We start from the raw sequence: 24,967 nt of genomic DNA, 5'->3' as shown, positions 1-24,967 counted from the left end.
TTAATTTAACTTTGCAGGTTCTACCTACTGTATATGATTGTAATATTGGTAATTGGTATTTCTCAACTGAAAGTTCTTGCATCAATTTGTAACTTAAAAATGATCAGACAACAATCAGACAATTTGAAAATCTATGGACATAATAAATTATTAATTGATTAAACATTAAGATCAGATGAATTAAATGACAGACAAATGTATAATAGTGAATGATAAAAGATGCAAATCAAAAGTTTGATTGTGATAGCTTTATGAAAGGCAGTTACTGTGAATGAAATATTTATTTAGATGAAACACTTATTTTGTGTAGTGAAAAGGATATTTTGTGATTATATAGTATATAGTGATTATATAGTACTAACACAATTGAAAATATGCCGAAGTGTTTGAAAAAAGTGCACTGTTGATGATCTGTTGTGATATAAGAACTAAGAGTTTTGAAAAAGTAGCGATTACTTCTGAAAGATCCCCAAACTAATTAAAAACCCTAACCTAGTTAAACCTTTCAAGTAGTATCTTGCAAAATAACTAGTAAAATGTTATTCATAACATCAAAGATAAAAGAAATTCAATAGTTAAACAGTTTATTGACTAAATTATGAGAAATTTCAATTGCTTTTTGACTGCTTACAGACATTTCAGAAAAACATACTTCAAAAAATAAAAAAACACTGATGAAAAGTCCTGGAGATTGCCGGAGTGTGTCACTGGGTGATTATCTGGGCTTGTGATAACAGAAATAGGTTCTGGACTTTACATCAGCACTCTCTAAGTTCAGATCGAGGCCTTGTTTTTGTTATCAGAGCCCCTAAGGGTCTCAACTTAGATTTGCTTCAACACTGATGACGGATGCCAAAGACCACGACTCTTACTGTGTTTATTTAGACGGTTTGGAAAAGAGTCTGTGAAAAGCTAGAGGCAGTGAATGAAAGAAGTGGGATCATGTTTCGTTAAAAAGCAGACCGTCTGATTTCTTCAGAAATGCAGGACAAGGGTGGAGTTAAGCAGTTCTACACTCCTCCCTCAATATCTGTGATTGGCTTGCAGGTCATTCTCTGCTGAATGTGCCATCCCAGCCCACTATGTTTCACAGTTTTTTAGTTTATGCTGACTGGAGTGCCGGACCGAGAAGCAGCAGCTGTGTGTGAGTGAGTAATGCTGTGGAATAACATTGATTTGGCTGTAGAGAATGCTGGATGGCTCAAATTATAAATCTGTAGGAACTGGAATTAGAATATATTTATAAAACTATAAAAGACATATATTATTTAGTTTGATCATAGTTTGTTTGTTTAGTGAGTTATATTGTAGAACATCTGTTGATATCAGCAATAAGCAGCTTTATTGAAGAGTCATGCTACTGTCAATTTATTTCTTGAAAACTTCACAGTGATGTTTTTAATTGTTGTGACTTTTATATTTACTGTAAATGGTAATTAATAAAGCATATGGATGTGGTAGTACTGTTCTCGTAATTCATTTTCGAGCATTTTTTTATATTTGCTGTTTTAGCCATAGAGCAGGTAGTGGTGAATAGGTTTTGAGTATCTTCTGTAAACTGCAGATGTCATGCATTAGAATGTCTATCTAGGTGCTTTAGCACATCTGACTCTGCGTAAAAATAAACAGGAAACCTCACACACAGTCATGCTCCAGGTTTTGCTCCTTCTGGCAGCTCTTTTTGAGTGTCAAGTTTGTCTTGCCAACAATATGGGCTCTGCTCACCTCACTATTCAATATCGTGTCTGGGAAGAACAGCCACCTGGGACAAGGGTGGGCCGCCTCCTGGATGATCTACGTGAGCGTGGGGAAACAGGGTCACTAGAAAACTTCCAGGTCGTCCAGCATGGGCATGCCCTTCCGGTGACAGTTGCTTCAAGAGATGGTACAGTGTCCACGTTTGGCCGGCTGGACAGAGAGGAGCTATGCTGGGGAACAGAACTTTGTGAACTGGCCTTCAATGTTCTCTACAGAAAAGGTGGTGCTATGCATTTACTCTCAGTTCGTGTGGAGGTGATGGACCTAAATGACCACAACCCAGTTTTTCCTAGTCTACTGCAGGAGGTGGAGATCTCTGAGACTGCTTCACTGAGAATGCGAATTCCTCTTGATCGGGCTGCAGATCCAGATGCAGGGCCAAATGGCCTCCAGACCTACACCCTGTCTTCTAACCAGCACTTTGCTTTGGACGTCCGTTCTTTTGGGGGGGCTAAGCAGGCTGAATTAGTGGTCACCAAAGAACTGGACAGGGAGTTGCAGGCCTCTTTAGAACTGGAGTTAATAGCCTGGGACAAAGGAAACCCACCAAAATCAGGCAGCACAAAAATTATTGTCACAATTCTTGACTCAAATGACAACAGCCCAATATTTGAGGAAGCCCCTTCAGTTATTGAGCTAGCAGAGAACACAATTCGTGGGACAATTGTCTTAAATCTTCGTGCTACAGACCCCGATCAAGGTGCTAATGGGGAAGTTGAGTACTCCCTTAGTAAGCATTCCCCACTGGAAGTACAAAGACTATTTAGCATTCATCCCAAAACAGGTGCTTTGACTTTACAAGGCCCTTTAGATTTTGAAGAGAAGAATGTATATGAGGTAGACATCCAAGCTCGAGATCTAGGGCCCAATGGTATCCCATCTCACCACAAGTTGCAAATTAAATTGCAAGATATAAATGATAATGCTCCCCGCATACACATTACATGGACTCCCCCAGACTCCCCTGTTGCGACAGTCACAGAGGGAGCACCAAATGAAACTTTCCTTGCTCTTGTGATGGTATCTGATGCAGATTATGGGGCAAACGGGCAGGTACAAGTGCACATTTTGACTGGTTCTGGCCCTTTCAGACTCAAACAAATCCATGGAGACAACTACATGATTGTTACCAATGGCACTCTGGATCGTGAGAAACAAATGGAATATAACCTTACTCTTCTCGCTCAAGACAGTGGTGATCCATCTCTGTCCTGCATTAAGCACTTGACTGTCCATGTTTTGGATGAAAATGATAACCCACCAATTTTTACCAAGAGCCACTACCGGAGTATCCTGAAAGAGAATAACACACCTGGCTTCCATTTCTTGACTGTGGAGGCACATGATGTTGACCTGGGTCTCAGTGGACAGGTATCTTTCTCCATTAGAGAGTCAAATGAACTGGGGACACCAACAGCATTTTTCTCTGTTCACCCCAGCAGTGGGGAAGTGACTGTCCAGCAATCATTAGACTATGAGGAATCCCGCGTCTACTCATTTATTGTGGAGGCTGTGGATCAAGGGTACCCACCAATGACCAGCATTGCAGCAGTGCTGGTTGAAATACAGGATGTTAATGACAATTACCCCATAATTTATGAGCCTCTACCCAAGAAGGGGATTGCATTGCTAAATGTCCCAGTGAATGTGGACAAAGGGGAGATTGTGACTGAACTTGGAGATAAAGCAATGGAGGATAATTTCCACAAACATAGAAATTACTCTTCCCTCAACAAACCTGAAGGATTTCTGGCCACCACAATTAGGGCTAGTGATCCAGATTCTGGTCTCAATGGAAGACTCAATTTTGGAATAACAGGCGGCAACCCTTCTAATATATTTTTTCTGGACAAAACATCTGGGGAGTTCTATGTTAACACAACTAATGCCACAGAACTTATTGGGAGAACATTTAAACTGGGAATTGAAGTATCTGATATGGGAACTCCAATACTAAGCACAAGAACCACTTTGGAAGTGACTTTCATTAATTTTCGTGACCATCTGAAGAACTTGTCTCATGATAACCAGGCCCAGTATAGCTTTACAATGCTTTTGGCCATCTGCCTTGGATCTACCTGTCTGGTATTATTTTTAATCATTGCTTTAGCCAAGACATTCTGTCACCCTAACAAACGGGACAACCGTGCTTACAACTGTAGACAAGCTGAGTCCACGTACACTCGCCACCCACGACGGCCTCAGAAGCACATTCAAAAGACTGACATCCAGCTGGTGCCAGTGCTTCGGGGTCGTAGAGAAACGTCTCAAGAAGATGAAGCTGAGGCATTATCATCTACATCACCCTTAGTGGAAAAAGCACATTCACAGAGCCAGTTTACCTTTACACCAACACTTGCTCGCATGACTCAAAATCAAGCTCATACAGAAATGGATGGGAACCTGCCACTCACTCAAAGCAAGATACTCAAAAAGCCTGGGAGCATAGAGTGGAATGGAACACTTCCATATACCTCAGGAACCCCATGCCGGACCCTGCAAAAGACAAGAAATTCTTCCTCATCATCATTTGCAAACTCACAGGCTAGTACGCTCAGACGAAATAAAATTGAAGAATCCAAGCCCACTAGCATGGACACCTCACAAACTGTGACTTCAGTTTCTAGTAATCAGGCAACATTGCGGAGACCAAAGACCACAGAAAAAAGAGGAAGGATGGAAGAATCAGACCAAAGGCAGATCCTGAGGAACCTTGTTAGACTCTCTATGGCAGCCTTTGCAGAAAACGGTTCTTTTGAACTATCTTCTGCCTCACCTGAAGTGCAAGTATGAAAACTTTCCATTTTTACTTATAGCTTATTAATTTACAATTTCCCATATAAAAACAAGATATCAACAGAGATACTTTAAAGGTTCTTGGCTTCAATTTCAAGGCACATCAGTTCATATAAGCTCAAGTATATGATAGTTTTCCCACTCTAGTTTTACTGCAGGATTGGCCCATATCTGTATGTCCCCTAAGGGGACAGCTGACAGATGATGAAGGCACTGAAGTGTATTTAGTGTCACACAGTAACTTAAACCTTCAGTAAGCCTCAGGAGAAAACTTTGCCAATCCTCAATATTATCATATTACACAGTCAAACTAAATATGAGGGGAAAAATTCATTCCATTGTTGTCTTTAGAGAGGGGTGACTATTAAAGCAAGTATAGATATTTCTAAACAGTAGCCTAATAGTTTTCAAACATGTATGGGCGGGGAACAAATTGCTTGTACTGATATAATTTTCTTTAATTTAAAAAAGGAAGAAAAAAAGAAAAGTTATAATAACATCTTTTTATCAGCTTATATTTTTACAAAATATATATCAAAATTGCTGTACTAGTCAAACTGCATATCCTCTGGGTCTTGGTCCACCCATATGCTTACCTTTACCAAAGCAATTAGCAGAACAAAAGGTCCTGGCATGGGTTTGAGCCCTCACGTGAATACTGTGGCGAGGCAGGAAGAACATGAATCCTGTCCTCCCCACCCCTAATGTTTCCCTCCTCTTCAGTCCACCCTCCCTTACTCACTTGGCCCAGTTGGCAAATTAGACCTATGGCGGCTGAAGAGGAAAGGGGCCAAAATGTCACCGGTGCCTGTCCTTGCAGCCAAGGCTGGGTTTCTTATGTGCATCCTGGAAGGAAATAGCCTCTAAATGAATAGACCCTGTGTAGAAACAGCTTCCTGTCTCCTTAAACCTCTTCTAAAATCAATATTTCATACCAAAATGCTCCTAAACTCTGTAGATTATTCTGTAACAGATAATACATGTTTAAAGTAACACTCCACTTTTAAATTAAGATTCATTCTACAACTACCCTAAAGATAAACAGTTGAGCTTTAACATTTTTTATCCGTTCTGCTGAATTTGAATTTGATTAGACAATTAGCATTTCACTCAAATAATATTCCAAAAAATATTTATATTTTTAATAACTTATATGTTATATATGTTCAATCATGTATGTTTTTTATTCTCTAAACTTTAAATAATGTTTATTTAATGTGAGTACCATAAAGGTGTCAGTTTGTTTATAAAAAAAAAAACTAAATCCAATGATCACCATGAAGCACTACTGTTTTATCATGCAAAATACATTGTTTTGCTGATCTGTGTAATCTGTTAAAAAGCACAGTATGTAAAGCAAAACAAAATGTGTAAAGTTAGCATGGTGCCGTAAAATCAATCTACTGCAATTAATATAATTTAAACACCCCAGGGGTTTCAATCCAGGCTGATGGCTTTTTTTGTTTTTTTTGTTTGCATGTTGTTTTTTTTATATAAAAACTATTTTCATCTTCTGTGGGTTATAGAAAAACATTAGGTATAAATTAGGTAATTCTAATAGTTTAATCAAAGTTATTTGACTTTTAAAAATTGCCATGCGACCCTGACTTTGCGAACCACTGACTTAGAAAACAGCAACTTTTCATTTTCACTTGATCTTAGTAGATGATGTAACTGTTTTGTGAAATTTTTGAGTGACATGCCAATGGTCTAATCTGATTCAATGTTTTATGCTAAAATAAGCTAACATTGCTCTCACCAGATTGGGAGATTTGCTGAATGGACACAAAAGGGTAGAACTTGACTGTTTACCTCTAGGTGACTTGTAAAAAGAGCTTATTTCCTTTAACATTAGCAGAGTCAAGAGTAATTAGATGTCTAAGCTTTGTTACATTATAAACATGATGGCTCACACATCTTGTAGAACACTATTAAAGCACAAGTTGTGTCAGTATTCAGTTAACTGAATGTTTAATCAATCATGACATTGATTTTTATTATATAAGATGAGGTGATTGGGCGGCGCAGTGGGTAGCTATGCCGCCTCACATTAAGAATGTCACTGGTTCGAGCCTCAGCTGGGTCAGTTGGCATTTCTGTGTGGAGTCTGCATGTTCTCTACATGTTGGAGTGGGTTTTCTCCACAGTTCAAAGACATGTGCAATAGGTGAATTGAATTAGCTAAATTTTCTGTAGTGTATGTGTGTGAATGAGCGTTTATGGGTGCTACCCAGTGATGGGTTGCAGCTGGAAGGGCATTTGCTGCGTAAAACATTGGCAGTTCATTCCACTTTGGTGACCCCAGATTAATAAAGGGACTGAGCCAAAAAGAAAATGAATGAATGAAAATAAAGTGAGTTATAGGTGTCTGTATAATAAATGATTAATTTTGTGTCATTATTATTTTACAGCAGGTGTCTCAGCTCCTGTCTCTGTTGCATCAGGGGCAACTTCAGCCTCGACCAAATTTTCGTGGCAACAAGTATTCCCACAGAGCTGGCAGGTAAAACCTTTTTTCATCATATTGACTCCTGGCTAAATAGACAATGAATGTTGTCCCGTATACTCACTGAACACTGTACAATGCTACAAAAACCACATTGTCACAGTAACCATGTTAGAACATGGTCCCATAATAACTGAGATTTTATCAAGTAGATTTCTGGTAAAAAAGGAAGTATCTGTAGATCAGTGAATATGTGGCGCCTGTGATCAGCCGCTCTCTGTATTACTCACTGTACACACAGATTGTTATCAGACAGAACCCACTACTGTCTATATTAATTTATGTTCATTTAGAATCAAAAAGAGAATGGAGAGTCTGTGACTCGTCTATACTAGACAGGGCTTGTTTAAACCAGCAGACGTCCTTCTGATGGGTTGTATTTTGTTCAAACATTTCACCTTATATTCAAAAATATTTTGTGCCAGAACCATAGTACAGTAATACTGCAAGTAGTACATCAGTTCTACAGTAAAAATCATGGTGTTTTAAGAGGTGGTCCACTACAATATCATATTTTAAACTTTAGTTGATGTGTAATGTGACTGTGTGAACATATACAACATCTCTAAATGTAAAACACTTAAAGCTTAATAAGGGAGACATTGGCTTTAACGGAGTTAACTTAGCAAAGCCTACAGCAAAGTTTGGAGACTACAAAAAATACATCCGGATTAGTAAGATCACAAACACTTCAGGTTACACGCATGCGCCACATGTTATGCCATTTGAGCTTGTTCTGTTTTTGTATTTGGACTTCTAAAGGACACGACACAAAGAAAAAAGTGCTTACAATTCAGTGTTAATTATGTTCCAGAGAATTATTTAAAAAAAACAGATATAGCTAGCATTTGACATAGGACAGCTTTCAGAATCTCTCCCAGTTCAGGGCTGGATTCAGCTTGAAACTCCTCAAAGAAGAAGCAGCTCCAATCATAATAGCTGAAACTATGGATTGTGAGCCACAACCTGTGTTTTTATTTTTTTAAATTTGTCAGTTGCATGCACAGACTAGTTTCTAGCGTTAACGGGATGTTGTAGCAAGGATGTAAACAAGAATGTAAACAGCCACAGTGTTCACCAGTGCTGCAGTTTCTCTCTATGTGGCTGCTTTTCCTGCATTCTACATCTCAAATAACAAACCTGCAAAAGATATGTGCACGTTTCATATCACTGACACGCTTATAACCTGAATATATGTGAAAGACAACATGTCAGATTTTATTTTAGAGAGCAGGCATGAGGTTTAGCTATGTCCTTTTCGTTTTATGTCCAATTCAGGCTCACACTGACACGGCTACACTGACTGACAGTATGTACCACAGAAGCACAGCATGTGCTAGTGACTGGACGTGACACTTCCTGGTGACATGAAGCCAATCTGCGAATCACAGCACATTATGTTAGCTGACCAATCAGAGGCTCTTGAGGGCGGGCTTTTGGAGGAACTATGAAATATGATTGTCGTTTTCTTGTTAGCTGAGTAGCAGTATATAAAAAAATAACATGATTTTTTTTTTACAAATGAAGCATGAGCACCCAAGCCTTAAAAATACACTCTGGATCACCCCTTTAAAGGTTATCGTGGTTGCTATCCTGGTACCATGCTAAAAAATATATGGTAAAAAATGTTACTGTTTTTAAAATATTTTACAAAGAATTATGTTACAAACTTCTCCTATATCTTATCTGCATTTCAGAGCCTTTTTACATAGAGTGACATTTTAAATTACTGTAATTCATTTACTTTTCTCATTCTTTATATTGTAGGTCAGGGGCCCAGGATGCTGATTGGCTGAGCACTAAAGACAGTGGTCATGGTGAGAGCGAAATGGGTGATATGGACTGGGAAACAGGCAGAGACTCACCTGTGGACCACTTGTATGAAGAAGGACTCAATAATCTACTGACTTCTGGTAAATGATCATGCTTTTATTCTGAGTGCACTGTTAACCAAAAAGATATTGAGTTTAAAAATCACCCTAATCTACGAAACACTTTTATTTTGGTGTGAACTGGGTAAAATGAATTCATAGCACACAAGCAAAAGTATTTATTAAAAGAACACTCTACTTTTTTAGAACTAGACATATTTTACAAGTCACTTGTGCTTGTTCCAAATCACAAATTTATACTAAGCCCAAAAAGTATGTACTTTTTTTGAGAAGAAAATATATAAACTTTCAAGCATGTTGCTTAGTTATGAGCATTGTTAATCATCCACACATCATCCACATTTCTTTCATATTTAATTCCACACCCTTTTGGAGAAGCAGCAGCAGGATAAACTGCCACTCACGAGTCTTTCATTCAGAGAAATCTCCTCAGGTCTTTGGATAATTATGCATTCAGATGTTAATGTCAAACACATCTTTTTAGAAGTTCACGTTGTTGCTGCAGATGAAATATAACAGAAAGAAAACTTTAAACATGTTCCAGTTGGCTAGATATTAATTAACGGTCATACAAACATCTTTACCGAAGCCTCTCTACTTGACGGTTGATCTCGCTCCTCCACCATGTTTGTAATTTATTTACACTTTTCACAAGCGTTTGTAGTTCAAATAAAATTCACGTTCAACACACAATTTATTGTGGGCAATATTAGCGAGTATGGACGGTTCTACTTTTTAAACAGAAATAGCTAACTATACAGGGACCTTTGGCATACTTTTTTCAACATACAGTACTATTATTTGGGATATATGGGATATTTCTATTTTCAAATAATATTTAGGTTGTAAAGTTTGCAAATTGAGACGCAGCAATGGAGTTGAACATTTGAGTTTTATCATCCATTCAGCCGATCTCTGGGTCATGATTAGACCATTAGCATCTTGCTCAAAAAACTCGAGAAAGTGCATTGATAATTTTCCAAATTAAAGTTTGACTCTTTTGTGGTTACATCATTTACTAAGACGGACAGAAAATGAAAGTTGCTATGTTCGATATAATGACCTAGAAAATAGCACCTTTTTAATTTCTGTTGGTCTAAGTACATTTTGTGAGAACATTTTTTGAGCAAGATGGTCTGATCCAATTCAGTTATTTATGCTAAGCTAAGTTTAAAGAGTTCCCGCCAGACCAGGGGTGTGTTTCCCAAACATAACTCATGGCTAAACTATCATAGTACCATGTATTGTTTACGAAAAGACCAATGTAGTGATGAGTGTGTCCCAAAATGATAGAAACCGTTACAAATATTATTGAGAATATGCCATATTCTATTCTAAAACATAAAAACTGCACATCTAACAACTAGCCCATGTCAGGTCTACAGTACAGACACATTTCTTAATAAATAACCTACCTTAAATTAAAAGCATTAACGTATGCTATATATGCTATATATTTTTGTTTTCATAAGCTTTAGAGACATAACTTAAACTCCGCTTTTAAATACAGGTCACCTATAGCTTTCATTATGAGCCACGGCTGCATTCAAAATGGCACAAATGTTTTCAAGGTGCACTACTGAGGGACACTAATTGTCAATATGAAGATCGCTAAAACTGAACTGTAAAAATACTTACAAAGCAAATTCCAACTAAGACAGACTATTTTAATGCTTTTTTTAATCATTCCAAGTTTAAATGTTGGAATGTTCTAAATGAATATGGCATAGGGGAGAGAATTGGAAATAGAACACAGCCAGGAACCAAACATGTTTCTAACTACAGCTCTAGAAGTGTAGTTGGAAGCGTACAAGTTTGCTTCTCAATTTAAGAATGTTTGCTGAAACGATAGATTTGGGAAACGCCAAATCAATGAGCTATGTTTGTAACAATGCAACTTGTTGCCTTAGTTGGACAATGATGGTTTTCGCAAAACGCAAAACTCAGGGCAGTTGTAAAATGAACCTATTGCTGAAAAAAAGTTCTTTAAACAAATACGATGCAAGAACAGAGCTGGGTGAATTAGATTGAATTGAATTAAACAAGCCATTACTTACAGCGTTTTATCAGAGCAGAATTTGTGGAATTCAAATTAAATTATAAGCCCACAACTAACTGTATAAAGTGAAGTGAGGTGACCTGAAATGGGTTCCTGAACGCATGATTTATTATTTGATTAAGGTAATTTCCAGATGTATCTTTTTCTCCCCACATATAGCCTATGACCAAGTAAGACAACAAACAACAAAAGGGTAATTACTTTCAAACACTGAACACCAATAAAACAAAAAGTATTGTGGAATTGTGCATAAAGTCTGTTTATCTGGATATACTAATATTTGTGTAGGTAGATTTCTGCTGCTGTGTTTCCTTTGTCTATGTATAGAGTAAATGTTTGTGTGCAGTTCCTTCCATCTATTGTTCTGAGATTCAGCACACTGTAAATTAACAAGGACCTTTTTTGTTCTCCCAAATAAAAGGTCTAGTTTGTTTTCTCTGCTTTATCTTTTTGATGTCTGGGCAGATTTAGCTCAGCATATATCTCCCCTTGATTTCCACTGAATCAAAATACATCAATGACCTTGCACTCTGTCTCACTAAGATCCATTCTTGCCCGAAAAACAAGGCTTTATAGGGGTTTCAAATGGTAGATAACAACACAGGGCCAGATTTATACTTACAGCTTGCACCAGCATAAACCCTGTTTTGGTTTTTAAAAAGTACTGTCATGATTTAAGATAAACAGTGTGTGGAGAATGTGGGTTTTTGCTGCTGACCCTTATGTTTTGGTCAAGCGTTTATTTTAGAATTTATTTTTTAGACAGAATAAAAAGTTTTAACCCAGTTTGCACCTTATCATCATTACTAAAATGAGCTACTGTGCATGTGTCGTTGTATTCAAGTAAACTTTTACGAGTTTCATTCTTCTAAATTTAGGGTTAGTTGGATACTAGTAAGGAGGCTAAAGACCATGACCTCGAGCGTCTGTCGCTAGAGCACCTTTAGAGGTCAGAGGAGTGATGTTAACCTGCACAACACTTCACTAGCTGGCCTCCGCTACTCTCACCCCCTAAACCTCACTCACGGTACCAATATAACCCCAGTCCCACATCATCCAACCCACTCTGAGCTGGGATCAAACCAGCAACTTTCCAGCCGGTTGCTCTACCAAGGAGACTAATGACCAACGTTATTTGCACTTAAATAAACGCGTAAACATTTTAAGTTTACTCGCTTTATTCGCGCGTCAATTCCACTTCATTCGAGCGTCAAATTCACTGAACAATAGATGTGGATTCACGTCATGGGCGGGGCTTCTGTCTGCTTTGTTGCTTAATGGCTAACATGGATTTTATTGAAAGAATAACTGTGTTTATGTGCTTTATTAAGGCAAAAAAAAACAGCATTGATTCGTTTTACCCAGCTCTGTGAGTTGATAAACTCCTCCAGAAACTTAACTTGGATGAAGGAGGCTTTTAGCGGTGCTACTGACTGAGCCGAGCCTAGATTGATCAACTGTTGTCCCGTGTCTGCAGGAGGATTTCCCTCTGGGACACCAACTACAGGCGCTAGGTCATAAGCACGCCCCTACAAAAAAAGGCTTCTGATTGGTTAAGGTGCTAATGTCCACAGAAGTTCAGACTTTTGAACTTGAGAAATTCGCACTTAATGCACGTGAATCACGTCAATCGTCTCAATCATGCAAACCGCTCAACTCGCATCGCTTTATTCATGCGTATCACGCTGCAGGATTCGCGTCTTTGCATGGGGGGGGCGGGGTGGGGGGGTTGTAGCAGAGGCCAGGTAGAGAAGTGTTCTGCAGGCAAACCTCACTCCTCTGACCTCTAAAGGTGCTCTAGCGTCAGATGCTAGGGACCACAGTCTTTAACCTCCTTGTTACAGCATCTGACTTCCATGTGGAAAATAGTCAGTTGGATCCCAGCTCAGAGCAGGTTGGGTGGTGTATGACCAGTGGAGTTACAAAAGAAGATATTTTGTAGAAAGCCGAAAACCTATAACCATCTGAAGTTGCTGGAATAGTTGGTGGTTCATTCCATTGTGGCGACCCCTGATAATTAAGGGAATAAGCCAAAAAAAAATTAATTAATAAAAAATATATATTTTTTGAAACCTAGTAAAATTGCAATATTAGAGCAATTTAAGCAAAACATCATAAATTCTTTGCTAACTATAGCTACCATTTTGTCTCCAAGGCTTTAACATTTGAACTAAATGATTTAATATGTATTACATTTATCTAATTATCAATATGTGTTTGTGCTGGTTGTTTGGAGTTTGTTTTGTACTCTGAAAAATAGTTTACTTTAGTGTGTGGATCTGATGCTCATGTAGCATGTTCCACTTAAAAGATTCCCTAAAGCTTAAAAGTAGTCAACAAGCTAACTCACTAGTGTGTGGTTTTGTGGTTGGGGTGAGTAAGCATAGCCTGATAACTTCATCTGCTTGCGGTGTTAGTCATGCTAAAGATAACAGACAGGCAGTTTTGTGTTTATCACCAGGGGTTTTCTTTCTAAAGCATGCAGGTACAGATTACCCTCTCTTTAGAGTCATCACACATCCTCAGAACCCTTCAAGGGTGATTTTTGACTCACACACACACACACACCTGCTCACACGAATATTCACATATCCTTGGGCTGTTTACGTCATGCTGTAACCCATATTCTTAACCCTTTAACACAATGCAGAGATGTCTGTGTGTTATGGATACTGAAAGTGAGAGTGTGTGAAATGTGTGTGTGTGAGGATAAAATGTTGTTCTCTTTCTACACTCTTTCTTTGAAGGCCATGACCCTCGCTATCTGCCTTTAGGTTGCCATTTCTTTACTGCATTCCTCTCACATGGTTTTTCATGGCCAATAGGTGACAATTTATTCAAAATCAGAAGGTTTAAAACATTTTTTGTCAAATAAGTTTTTTTCTGAAGACACATATTCACATATTTTGTCCACATATATCATAGGCAAAGCAAAGAAAAGGAAAAGAAAAGAAAAGGAAAAACTATATATAAACGATATAGAAATCATAATAATAAATAAAGAACCCACCACATAACAAGCCAACTTGTCTCAGAAAGCACATCAAAAAATTCCATTCTAATAATTCTGTATCTTAGAAAAAGTAATAATAGATCCACAACTGATGAATTACATTTGTCACTAAGAGGTAAATTATTTTGGAAGATTCTATGTAATTTTTTCATTGAATAATCAAACTTATTTTAAACTGAATAAGACAATGTCTAGAATTAAAAGTTTGTTCATTAATATCTTCCGAGGAATTTCAATTTATAACAAGCAACGATACATTCTTTATTTTAGTTAGTTTCAATGTAGACTTTAGATTAATAATAGTGTTTGCTGAGGAAAACATCAGTATATGTTTATGATTAGGGATATCAATTTTCCATGTTTTAAATCACATTTGTGCTACTGACATGATACATTAAAGGAGATGTGCTATCAGATTTCTTCACAATGTTAAGATGATACTTTGTCTGGCAGGTTATAAAACCTCTTTCAAAAAACGTACAATAATAATATCTCTGAAGTGTTATTACTTTTCCTACTTTTCCAGTCATGTGAAAAAGATAGCACATCCTGCTAAATTCCATTTTTCCACATCAGGTCATTAAAAATAAAATCAATCGGACTTCAAAATGTGTAATGAACCATCAGATGCATGTACAACAACATAAAGCATTACCAAAAAAAGTCAGGCTACAGGCCCGTAGCCAGCATGTTAAAGGAGAGGTTCTATTTTTCAAAAAGTGGACCTTTTTGTAGTTATTCGCCTTATTTTCTATTTAAACATAAATACTGAATTTATGTGACATTTAAATCACTATTTTTAGCTGAATTAGCTTGTCGGGTGGTCATCGTAAACAAAAAAAAAAACTTTTTAAATATTTAGAATAAAAAAATATGACTAATATTTATTTTTAAATACAAATTTATTGCATCATAAATCGTTAGAAAAAGCTTTGAATAAAAAACTGAAGCCTATTGTAATTTATTAGGCAAATAACAAACTGGCCAGCACAAATAACTTTCCTCAGTCAGAATTTGGCCTATTAAATAATATTTTTTTTACATAATATTCAATAAAATAATAATATACATTAATAATAATAATAATAATAATAATAATAATAATAATAATAATAATAATAATAATAATAATGAGCTTCACAATTTTTTTAGCCTATCTATCCAAAATAGTATTCAAATTGATTTTAATACACACTTTTTATTGGACATGTTTTCTTTCAAGGATAAGGTTTTAGAAATAAAAGTTACTTGTCAAATGTTTTGTCTATTTAAAAACAATACAGTAGCAAACGATGACTTTGCTTATGTCAGATGTTATCTTGCACAGCTGTGTGTATAGATGTATTTGCTTGTAGCGAGTTTATATATTAATGCAGGAATCAAGTCTATATTGATATGCGTGTGCATGTGGGTGTATGCATACATCAAGTTTATATGTATATACGCAAGTTTCATAAATATTGTTTCAAAGATCCAATAGTATAGATGTATATGCGAGTAATTTGTAGATGTACTGTTGGAGTCAAAATTATTAGCCCATATTTCCAAAATTGTGTTTAACAGAACAAGGACATTTTCATAGCATGTCTAATTTTGTATTTTTTTTTTTTTCTGGAGAAAGTTTTTTATTTTTTTATTTTGGGCTAGAATAAAAGCAGTTTAAGGACAAAATTATTAGCCCCTTTAAGCTATATTTTTTAGATAGTCTACAGAACAAACCATCATTATACAATAACTTGCCTAATTACCCTAACCTGCCTAGTTAACCTAATTACCCTAGGTAATCCTTTAATTGTCACTTTAAGCTGTATAGAAGTGTCTTGAAAAATATCTAGTAAAATATTATTCACTGTCATCATGGCAAAGATAAAATAAATCAGTTATTAGAAATGAGTTATTAAAACTATTGTTTGGAAATGTGTTAAGAAATATTCTCTCCGTTAAACAAAAATTAAAAAATAAACATGCATGCTAATAATTCAGGGGTGCTAATAATTCAGACTTACTGTATATGCACCTGTTTTATCTATGTGTTTATAAGAAAAGTCCTACACGGCACCTCATAGCTGGATGTTGTTCTCTTGAAAAATAATTGTTTGTACTGGTCAAAACTGATTAGCTGAAGTCACACCAAGACTCAGCTTAGTCTTAAAGTCTTATTTTTACTATTTGTGATGGCATAGCAGTCAAAATAGGACAAATGAGCTCATGTTTGGGACAAACATAGCTTAGCTGTGGGCCTGTGCTATTCAAATGCCTAAAAGTGCCCCTATTTGGATAAAGTTTGGTTTTGGAAGTCCTCAACAACAGGCTGATATGCATGCAAGGTCAAAAATATTCCTTCTTTCTTTATAATAAGCGTTTGTTTTAACCAAATCATCTCAATGACTTCCATATGATTTGTTTAGTGATTCAATTTTCCAGACCCCTCTTTAGCCTGATGCTAAACTGCAGTGATTTTACAGTGAACAGACTAACCCAGTCTGTTGTGATTGGTGCGCATTGGTATTCTTGTGGACAAGCTCAAAGCAATTTAGGCTGTGTGCCATCTATACATTTATATTTTTGATCAAAATTGCATAAGAAAACTAGGCTTTAGTACCTGCAAGGAAAAATCTGGCAACCACATAGAAACATTTAGAAATATAGCTTGTTTTTTTTTTTTAATTGATGTCGCTTTTTTGATTGCATATTTGAGAAATTGTGGTATATGTACTAGCAGAAAAAGCAGACCAAATATAGGTGAATGTCGCACACATGTTGCATTAGCATGCGTGAGCCTACTGGTGGTTGTTTGGATGTGGTTGAATTCTTTGGGGGATTTTAACCATGGCTGTGGTTTATAGGTTCAGCTGTTTTAAAGGAATTAACAATGGCATCATTACCCTCCATAATTAATCATGAGCCACTGAAAGAAGAAGGAAATCTGTGGTTAGAATAAATAAATAAAAAAGAGAGCAAAAAAATTGTATGATGGCCCATATAATTTTTAGTGAATAATCCAGTGAAGGGCTGAATTTAGAGATCTCCGGGATTTGAAAGGGCTGTGAAGAAAGGAAGTAATGAAAATGAGGTTTGGAGGTTGGGACTGAGCTCTTAGATGTGGCCCTAGTGGGTTTGTTTGATCAGAGCTCACTGGATTTCACATCTTTCCTCACACACACATGGTTCTTGTGCAAGCAGAGCCCTTTGTTTCTCCTCAATCTTTAATTAAGACCCTAAAATTTGCTCAAGAAAGACAGTAAAACTGTCAGATTCAAGGTGGCCGTCTGTCTCACCTCAATATATTTAAGAACTCTCATATGTGAGCTTCACATTGTGGCTTCGACACTACAAAAATGATGTTTTGTGAAAATGGTGGCATTATGCACATACAAACAAAAATGGTGGACCACAGCAGTCACTCCCAACCTGGGTCAATTAATTTGCATACTATCTGTCCTAAATAGTATTTGAAAATAGAATTAGTACAATTAGGTCCATAAATATTTGGACATAGACAATTCTAACATTTGCTCTTTCAGGCCTCTACAGCCACCATCTTCAGTTCCTGCTTGTTCTTGGGGCAATGTCCTTCAGTTTTGTCTTCAGAAAGTGAAATGTAAGCTCAATCGGATTCAGATCAGGTGATTGACTTGGCCATTGCATAACATTCCACTTATTTCCCTTCAAAAACTCTTTGGTTGCTTTTGCAGTATGCTTTGGGTCATTGTCCATCTGCTCTGTGAAGCGCTGTCCAATGAGATCTGAAGTATTTGGATTAATATGAGCAGAAAATATTGCCTGAAAAACTTCAGAATTCATCCTGTTGCTTTGGTCAGCAGTCACATAATCAATAAATATGAGAGAACCAGTTCCATTGACAGAGATGCCCACGCCATGTCACTACTACCACCATGCTTCACTGCTTAGGATCGTGAGCTGTTCCTTTCTTTATCCATACTCTACTCTTCCCATCACTCTGATACAAGTTGATCTTGATCTCATCTGTCCATAGGATGTTTTTCCAGCACTGTGAAGGCTTTTTTAGAACTCTAATCTGGCCTTCCTGTTTTTGAGGCTCACCAATGGTTTACATCTTATGGTGAACCCTCTGTATTCACTCTGGTGAAGTCTTCTCTCGATTGTTTAGTCTGACACACATACACCAACCTCCTGGAGAGTGTTCTTGATCTTTGGTGTTGCTGAGCTCACTGGTGGGTTCTATCTTTTTAAGAATGTTCCAAACTGTTGTTTTGCAACAACAATGTGAATTTACATCAAGATGTGTTTCATTTTATTGCCCAATTAACCCAATGGTTAAATTTACCCATATTTTATCCAAAATTTGGTTGAAATAACTTAGCCTTTTTTGTGTACAGCCAACTAAATGTTGATCTTTTAAAAAATGTAGATGTCTATAGATGAAAACTTTCAAAAATGGTTTCATGGATGTTTGTTTCTTCATGTAACCATAAATTCCAACTGAGAACCTTTTTTAAGAGTTGTCTGTCTTTTAACACAGAAAACCACCATTCTATAGCTGAACTGAACGTCATTCACTTAATGAAAGTATTTGTGGAATCCTTCTGGCTTGATAAAGATAATTTCCCTGTCCATTGATGCACCGTGTCACCTTGTTTGCCCTTAAAACATTCTCTAAGCGTGTGATTGTAAGACATGCAGCGCTGCATTTGTTAAAACACTGCACATGAGATCCTTAAAATGTCAGGCAAAGGAAATGACTGTTTACTGAATTAAAGATAAATACTCACCTCGACTTGGTATTTCCTGTCATCCTGTTTTTCATCCACACAAACTCAAACAAGAAAACAAGAGAAGATTCTGACAGGCTCTGCAGAACAAAAAAAAGGGAATGTTTTTGAAATATACTCATTCAAAGAGAACACAAGATTAGATTTCACACCACACCGACATAAACTCACTTTATTTTGTAGCATTTACAAAACCTGATGTTTTTTCTCAAATCAATGGGATCCTTTATGTTAAAATGACTTCAAAAAATGTCAAAACTGCAAATCGATTTAATGTCAAAACCTTGACGTCTATTTAATACCCACACAGTGATGACCTTTCAACCACAAAAATAACAACACAAAGAGTGTTAAGTTTTTTTAGTCTTCAATTTTTTTTACACCAATTTGATGTTGTTTTTATATTAAGATAGACTGCATGCATTGTAGGGATACAAAATCCTGTGTAAAAAAAACCCTTTGTAAATCCTGTGTAAATCCTGTGTAAATTTGCTTTCGGGTGAATAAACACTTTCTCATATAATACTTTTTACGTCATTATTTTGGTGGTCAAAATGGCATAAATGTGTGGACGTCAAATTGACTACAAGGTTCTAAATCAAAATCGATTAGCTTTTTTTAATGTTTTATGTGTGTGTGTTTTTATGTAACTATGCTGTCAAGTTGCCTGCTGGGAAGTAAATTTAAAAAGTTTAAGGATCACGGCTGGTCCAGCATCAGCTACACATATTGCGCCAATCAGACTTATACTAACTCACTATAAACAACCAGACTTTTTTACTTCAGTCATCTTTGTCTTGAAGAATCCCCCCTTCCACCCCTGCTCATCCTCCTTCTCCTGAAGTCAGCCCAGTGGTTACCACTGTTGCCTCGCAACAAGAACGTCACTGGTTCGAGCCCTTACCGGGCCAGTCAGCAATTCTGTGCAGAAATGCTCATTCTCCCCGTGCTTGCGTGGCTTTTCCATGGGTTCCCTGGTTTTCTCTCATCGTCCAAAGGCATGCAATATAAGTAAACTGACTAATCCAAAGTAGCATCATATACAAACTCTTAGTCAGCTATATCCCACAGCTGTTCCTAACACATTGACAAGCAGAGGCCTTCTCGAGACCTACCTGAGCTCAACCTCCCCTCTTGCCCTTCAAACAGGAGAGAGCCCTGGGCTCGAGGATAGCTCAGAGCTCTCTCCCGGGACAGCATGCCAAACATGTTTTGTTATCAATCATCAGCAAGTGTAAACTCTTGAAAAATAAAACAAAAAACCAGGCTACTATCATTTTTCTTTTCATTCGTTACCATTTTGTCAGACTTGGAATTATAAGGTTCTATCTGCGTTCTGAATGATTTTGAGATTTTGAGCTTCAAAGTTTTTGCATTCCATAGCAAACAATATGTGTACATTTTTTTTTATATAGTCTTAAAATGCAAACAACATTCCATAATGTAAATAAGTTGTCATTTAATAAGAATATGTCAATAACTCAATTTTGACAAAAATGTCAGATAGAAACCTTATAATTCTAAGGTGACGATTTGTTTAATTATCTGTAAAATATAGGCCTTACTACCAATTTTTAACTAATACTTAACCAACTTTTGTCAGTGCCGCTGAGCTCAAACACAGAAGTGTATAGTTTATCAAAGGTTTCTGACTTTTTTCCCTCTTTTCCTCTAGATGATGTTTTCTCAGACGTTCCTGATCCAGCATGGATGGCTCGTCTTTCTCTTCCTCTGTCAACCGACTACCATGAAAACCTGTTCATCCCGGATGGTCCACCGTCCCCTGATGCCCTCTGTACCATGAGCAGTCTTGATGATTTCACCTCCTTCTCCACTTTCGGCAAAACCCTGGAGTCGCAGCCACTGGGTGGCAGAGCTCTGATGTCAGAAGTGAGCTCTCTGTTTGAGATGCTGTTGACACAAAAAGCAGACGCACAGTCATGTCCACCGGCCGATGTTCTCTACAGACTCTCAGCAGCTTATGGACGATCACTCGGCTTAGATGTACCTGTAAATGGAGGTGCTGTTACCTCACGCCAACAAGCGCAGACTTCTATAATGTAGTATGCCAACCCTATCCCATAACGGGTTTCATGCAGTCTTTGGGAGCAATAGAATGACTCCATGTCAGTGGCCAAAACAGCTTGTAATATACAAGCGCTTTTTTAAACCCAGGTCTGTCTGGAACAGGCCGAACGAAACTTTTTTTAATATAAAAAAACAATAAACAACAAAAACAAATAAACATTTGTAGTGCATGAAATAAGACTGAAAAGAACTTGTATTTTTTGTGGTTCTTTTGCGACAAGAATACAGTTTTGTAAATTGCTATTCAACATTTTAAATCCTGATGAACTCAAAGCAGGTTTTTTTGTTCTTCTTTTGTGTTGAAAAGAATCAAAATACATGATCAGCAAAATACTGTGAGCAAACATCTTGTCTCTGCTGATAATGGTGTTCAGATGAATATGTGCTGAGTGTTTTACCCTCAATAACTATAAATGTAAACAACTGAATTATGAAAACCACTGTTAAGAAAGCATCTGATTTGATGATGTGGATAAAACAGTATCTGTTTTTACTCATGTATGTTTAGCCTCAATGGACTGAACAAAATATTTCACCTGTAAAAGGTTTACAAGTTGAAATTGACTGACAAATTATACAGCGGGCACAGAGATGTTGCAGAACTGAAAATGTTCCCTCAAATTTCTCTTAGTTTATTATGGTTTCAAACTCTTGAAACAAACTCAAAACAAACCTGATTTTGTTACGAATTAGGTTGTCCTTTCAAACTTCAAACAGTGAGCATAACAGACTTGAAATGTATGTGGTTATGTGAGTCATTTATCATATTTTCATTATTTTCATTTATCATATTATCATTATTTATTTTATGTTGAACACTTGTTGATTCTACATCATTCCAATTGACTGCAAATCAACATCGATTCAACATTAGGTAGTCAAAATAATTACATCAATTAAACAATAGGTAGACAAAATGATTACATCAATTTCATGTTGAATACAGGTTGATTCTATAAGGTGGATTCAATCAACTGAAAATCAACATCGTTTCAAGGTTAGGTAGTCAAACCAACTAGATCGATTTTAGGTTGAAGACATAATGATTATACATTGTTCCAATCGACTGCAAATCAACATCAATTTAACATTAGGTAGGCAAACAGTTTCTTCGATTTTATGTTGAATGTGTTGATTCAATAAGATAATTTTAATCGACTGAAAATCAGCATTGATTCAAGGTTAGGTAGTCAAACCAATTAGATCAATTTTATGTTGAACACATGCGGATACTATGTTTTTCCAACCAACCACAAATCAACATTTTTTCAATGTTAGGTAGTCAAACCAACTAGGTTGATTTGTGTTTAAAATGTTGATTCTATAACATTGTTTCGCTTTAACATTGTGTTAGTTAATCAATTGCACTGATTTCACATTAGATTTGAATGACGTGTACGGTAATTCAACATTACTCTGATGAGCAAAGCTATGTCGAGTTGATGTCAGAGTTCAACGTCGTGTTGATGTTGTGAGAAACAATGATTTCAGGTTGAAATATGTTAGTTTGCTATTTCAGATATTACCTAACTAAGCCATTTATTACAATTCTACAGTATTACAATAATGAAATATGTTCTAGTTCATAAAAATGCAATCTAAAAATTCTATCGTAACACCTTTAGGTGAACACCTTTTGTACACAAGCCTATAATGTTCATTACCATGAATACACAAAGGAATATTTGAGAATTAATTCAGAATAATTGGGTAATTTACAGTGAACATATACTCCAGTGAATTCTAAATACTAAAAAGTGTCATTCTTGTTTAGTAAAAACATTTTATGCAAGAAAATGTATTATAATTCTGACTTGTTAGTGTTTATAGTCATTATTTTGTTAGTAATTTGTTTGTTTGGTGTTAACTTTGCTTGTACTCTGGAAATATGAGTAGATTTGAGACGTTGATGAAGTAATTTGGTAGTATTAGTGCATTTTAAATGTGAACAATTACTGCTGTAATTTTTTTTTTTGTTTGAAAATTGTGGGACACATTTCGGGAATTGAGTCAATACTAATAATTATTCATTGTAATTAATTCACTTTGTTTAGTGCATAATATGAAAAAGAAACACTTATTCAAGTGTCTTTCTCTGAGAAGAAACGCTAGGCTCCACAGGTCGCCACTAGATGGAAGATTTCAGGTCTGAGGAGCGCCCACTGCTGGCTATTTTTGGTTATTTTTTATGTTAATTCACTGATGTAAATACGCTGTTTATTTGTTTTAAGTGCAGTTCCTGCTGTAGTCAAATAATTACGAAAGATACCTAAAATTATATTCAAGACTTTGTCACTGTAAGGACTGAAAGAACACGCAACAAAATTCAGTTATGCTCTGAATGTAACATTTGATTTTTTTTTCTCACTTTTTTGAGTAAATTATTGGTATCAAAACTAAGATGTATAATTCTGGCAACATCATTTTGTATATAAATGTAATACTCTGTTTTTATTCTTATAATTCACAGCACTTTTTGTAGTCCCATTTAAGCAGAATAAATGATTTTATAAACTTTTTTGTGTTTTAATTTTTACTCTCTAAAAAACATAAATTTGACATTAAGGTATATTTTAAGTGTGTGAGTACAGATCAATTCAGATTAGCATGAACTGTCAACATTGTAGACAAAGAGACAAAAAAAAGTAAATAGGCTTTTATTAGTGAGAATATAAAAAATATCATACTTAGAGTAAAAGGCCTATGTTATTCAGAGGCATCAAACCGAGTGTACATTTGCAGTTTGGTGCAGATGTTATTTGTTATGCCAAAAAGATAAAATTCTAATGTCATGAAAAGCAAGACCTTTAAAACAGCAGAATAACTTCATAAAATCAACCGTTAGTTCAAATATTCAACATTTAAACTAAAGTAAAAGGTATTTTATTTATTTATTTAATCAGAGCTGTGTGGATTTCATTTCAAATGAAAAAAACTGTAACCCAACACTGTAATACAACAAGAAACTGCTCGTTAACAAATTTCTAATCAGCCAATAACATGGCAGCAACTCAATGCATTTAGGCATGTAGACATGGTCAAGATGATCTGCTGCAGTTCAAACTGAGCATCAAAATAAGGGAAGAAAGGTGATTAAAGTGACTTTGAAAGTGGCATGATTGTTGGTGCCAGATGGGCTGCTTTGAGTATTTCAGAAACTGCTGATTTACTGGGATTTTCACACGCAACCATCTGCAGGGTTTACAGAGAATGGTCCGAAAAAGGGAAAATATCCAGTGAACGGCAGTTCTGTGGGTGCAAATGCCTTGTTGATGCCCGAGGTCTGAGGAGAATGGCCGATAGAAAGGCAACAGTACTTCAAATAATCACTCGTTACAACCGAGGTATGCAGATGAGCAACTCTGAACCCACAACGCGTCCAACCTTGAGGCAGATGGGATACAGCAGCAGAAGACCACACTGGGTGCAACTCCTGTCAGCTAAGAACAAGAAACTGAGGCTACAATTCGCACAGGCTCACAAAAATTGGACAATAGAAGACTGAAAATATGTTGCCTGGTCTGATGAGTCTTGATTTCTGCTGCGACTTTCAGATGGTTGGGAAAGAATTTGGCATCAACAGCATGAAAACATGGATTCATCCAGCCTTGTATCAATGGTTCAGGCTGGTGGTGGTTGTGTAATGGTGTGGGGGATATTTTCTTGGCACACTTTGGGCCCATTAGTACCAATTAAGCACTGTGTCAACACCACAGCCTTTCTGAGTACTGTTGCTGACCATAACCATCCCTTTATGACCACAGTGTACTTATCTTCTGATGGCTACTTGCAGCAGGATAACACACCAAGTCAGAAAGCGCAAATCATCTCGGACTGGTTTCTTAAACAAGACAATGAGTTTACTGTTATCAAATGGCCTCCATAGTCACCAGAATCAATCCAATAGAGCACCTTGGGATGTGGTAGAACGGGAGACTCTCATCATAAATGTGCAGCTGACAAATTTGCAGCAACTGTGATGCTATCATGTCAATACGGAGCAAAATCTCTTGAGTTATATTTCCACTACCTTGTTGAATCTATGCCATGAGGATTAAGGCAGTTTTGGAGGCAAAAGGGGGTCCAACCCAGTACTAATTA

At 36.6% G+C, this 24,967-nt stretch overlaps 1 protein-coding gene across 1 annotated transcript; it reads left to right on the top strand.

Annotated features, from left to right (window-relative positions):
* Positions 1-1,091: 1,091 nt before the first annotated feature.
* Positions 1,092-23,384, top strand: pcdh12 (protocadherin 12). The gene is made up of 4 exons (XM_087281283.1): positions 1,092-4,545; positions 6,966-7,057; positions 8,828-8,973; positions 20,454-23,384. The coding sequence occupies exons 1-4, from the start codon at positions 1,648-1,650 to the stop codon at positions 20,840-20,842; spliced, it is 3,525 nt and encodes a 1,174-aa protein (XP_087137409.1). The 5' UTR covers positions 1,092-1,647; the 3' UTR covers positions 20,843-23,384.
* Positions 23,385-24,967: the final 1,583 nt, after the last annotated feature.

Source organism: Danio rerio, chromosome 14 (assembly GCF_052040795.2).
Source record: "Danio rerio strain M-AB ecotype USA chromosome 14, GRCz13ab, whole genome shotgun sequence".
Classification (NCBI taxonomy): domain Eukaryota; kingdom Metazoa; phylum Chordata; class Actinopteri; order Cypriniformes; family Danionidae; genus Danio; species Danio rerio.
This window is presented reverse-complemented; position numbering and strand designations above follow the sequence as displayed.

Coding starts and splice junctions, on each gene's coding strand:
- pcdh12 (XM_087281283.1), top strand. CDS start 1,648: ATGCTCCAGGTTTTGCTCCTTCTGGCAGCTCTTTTTGAGTGTCAAGTT. Junction 4,546..6,965: donor CTGCCTCACCTGAAGTGCAA/GTATGAAAACTT, acceptor ATTATTTTACAG/CAGGTGTCTCAGCTCCTGTC. Junction 7,058..8,827: donor TATTCCCACAGAGCTGGCAG/GTAAAACCTTTT, acceptor TTTATATTGTAG/GTCAGGGGCCCAGGATGCTG.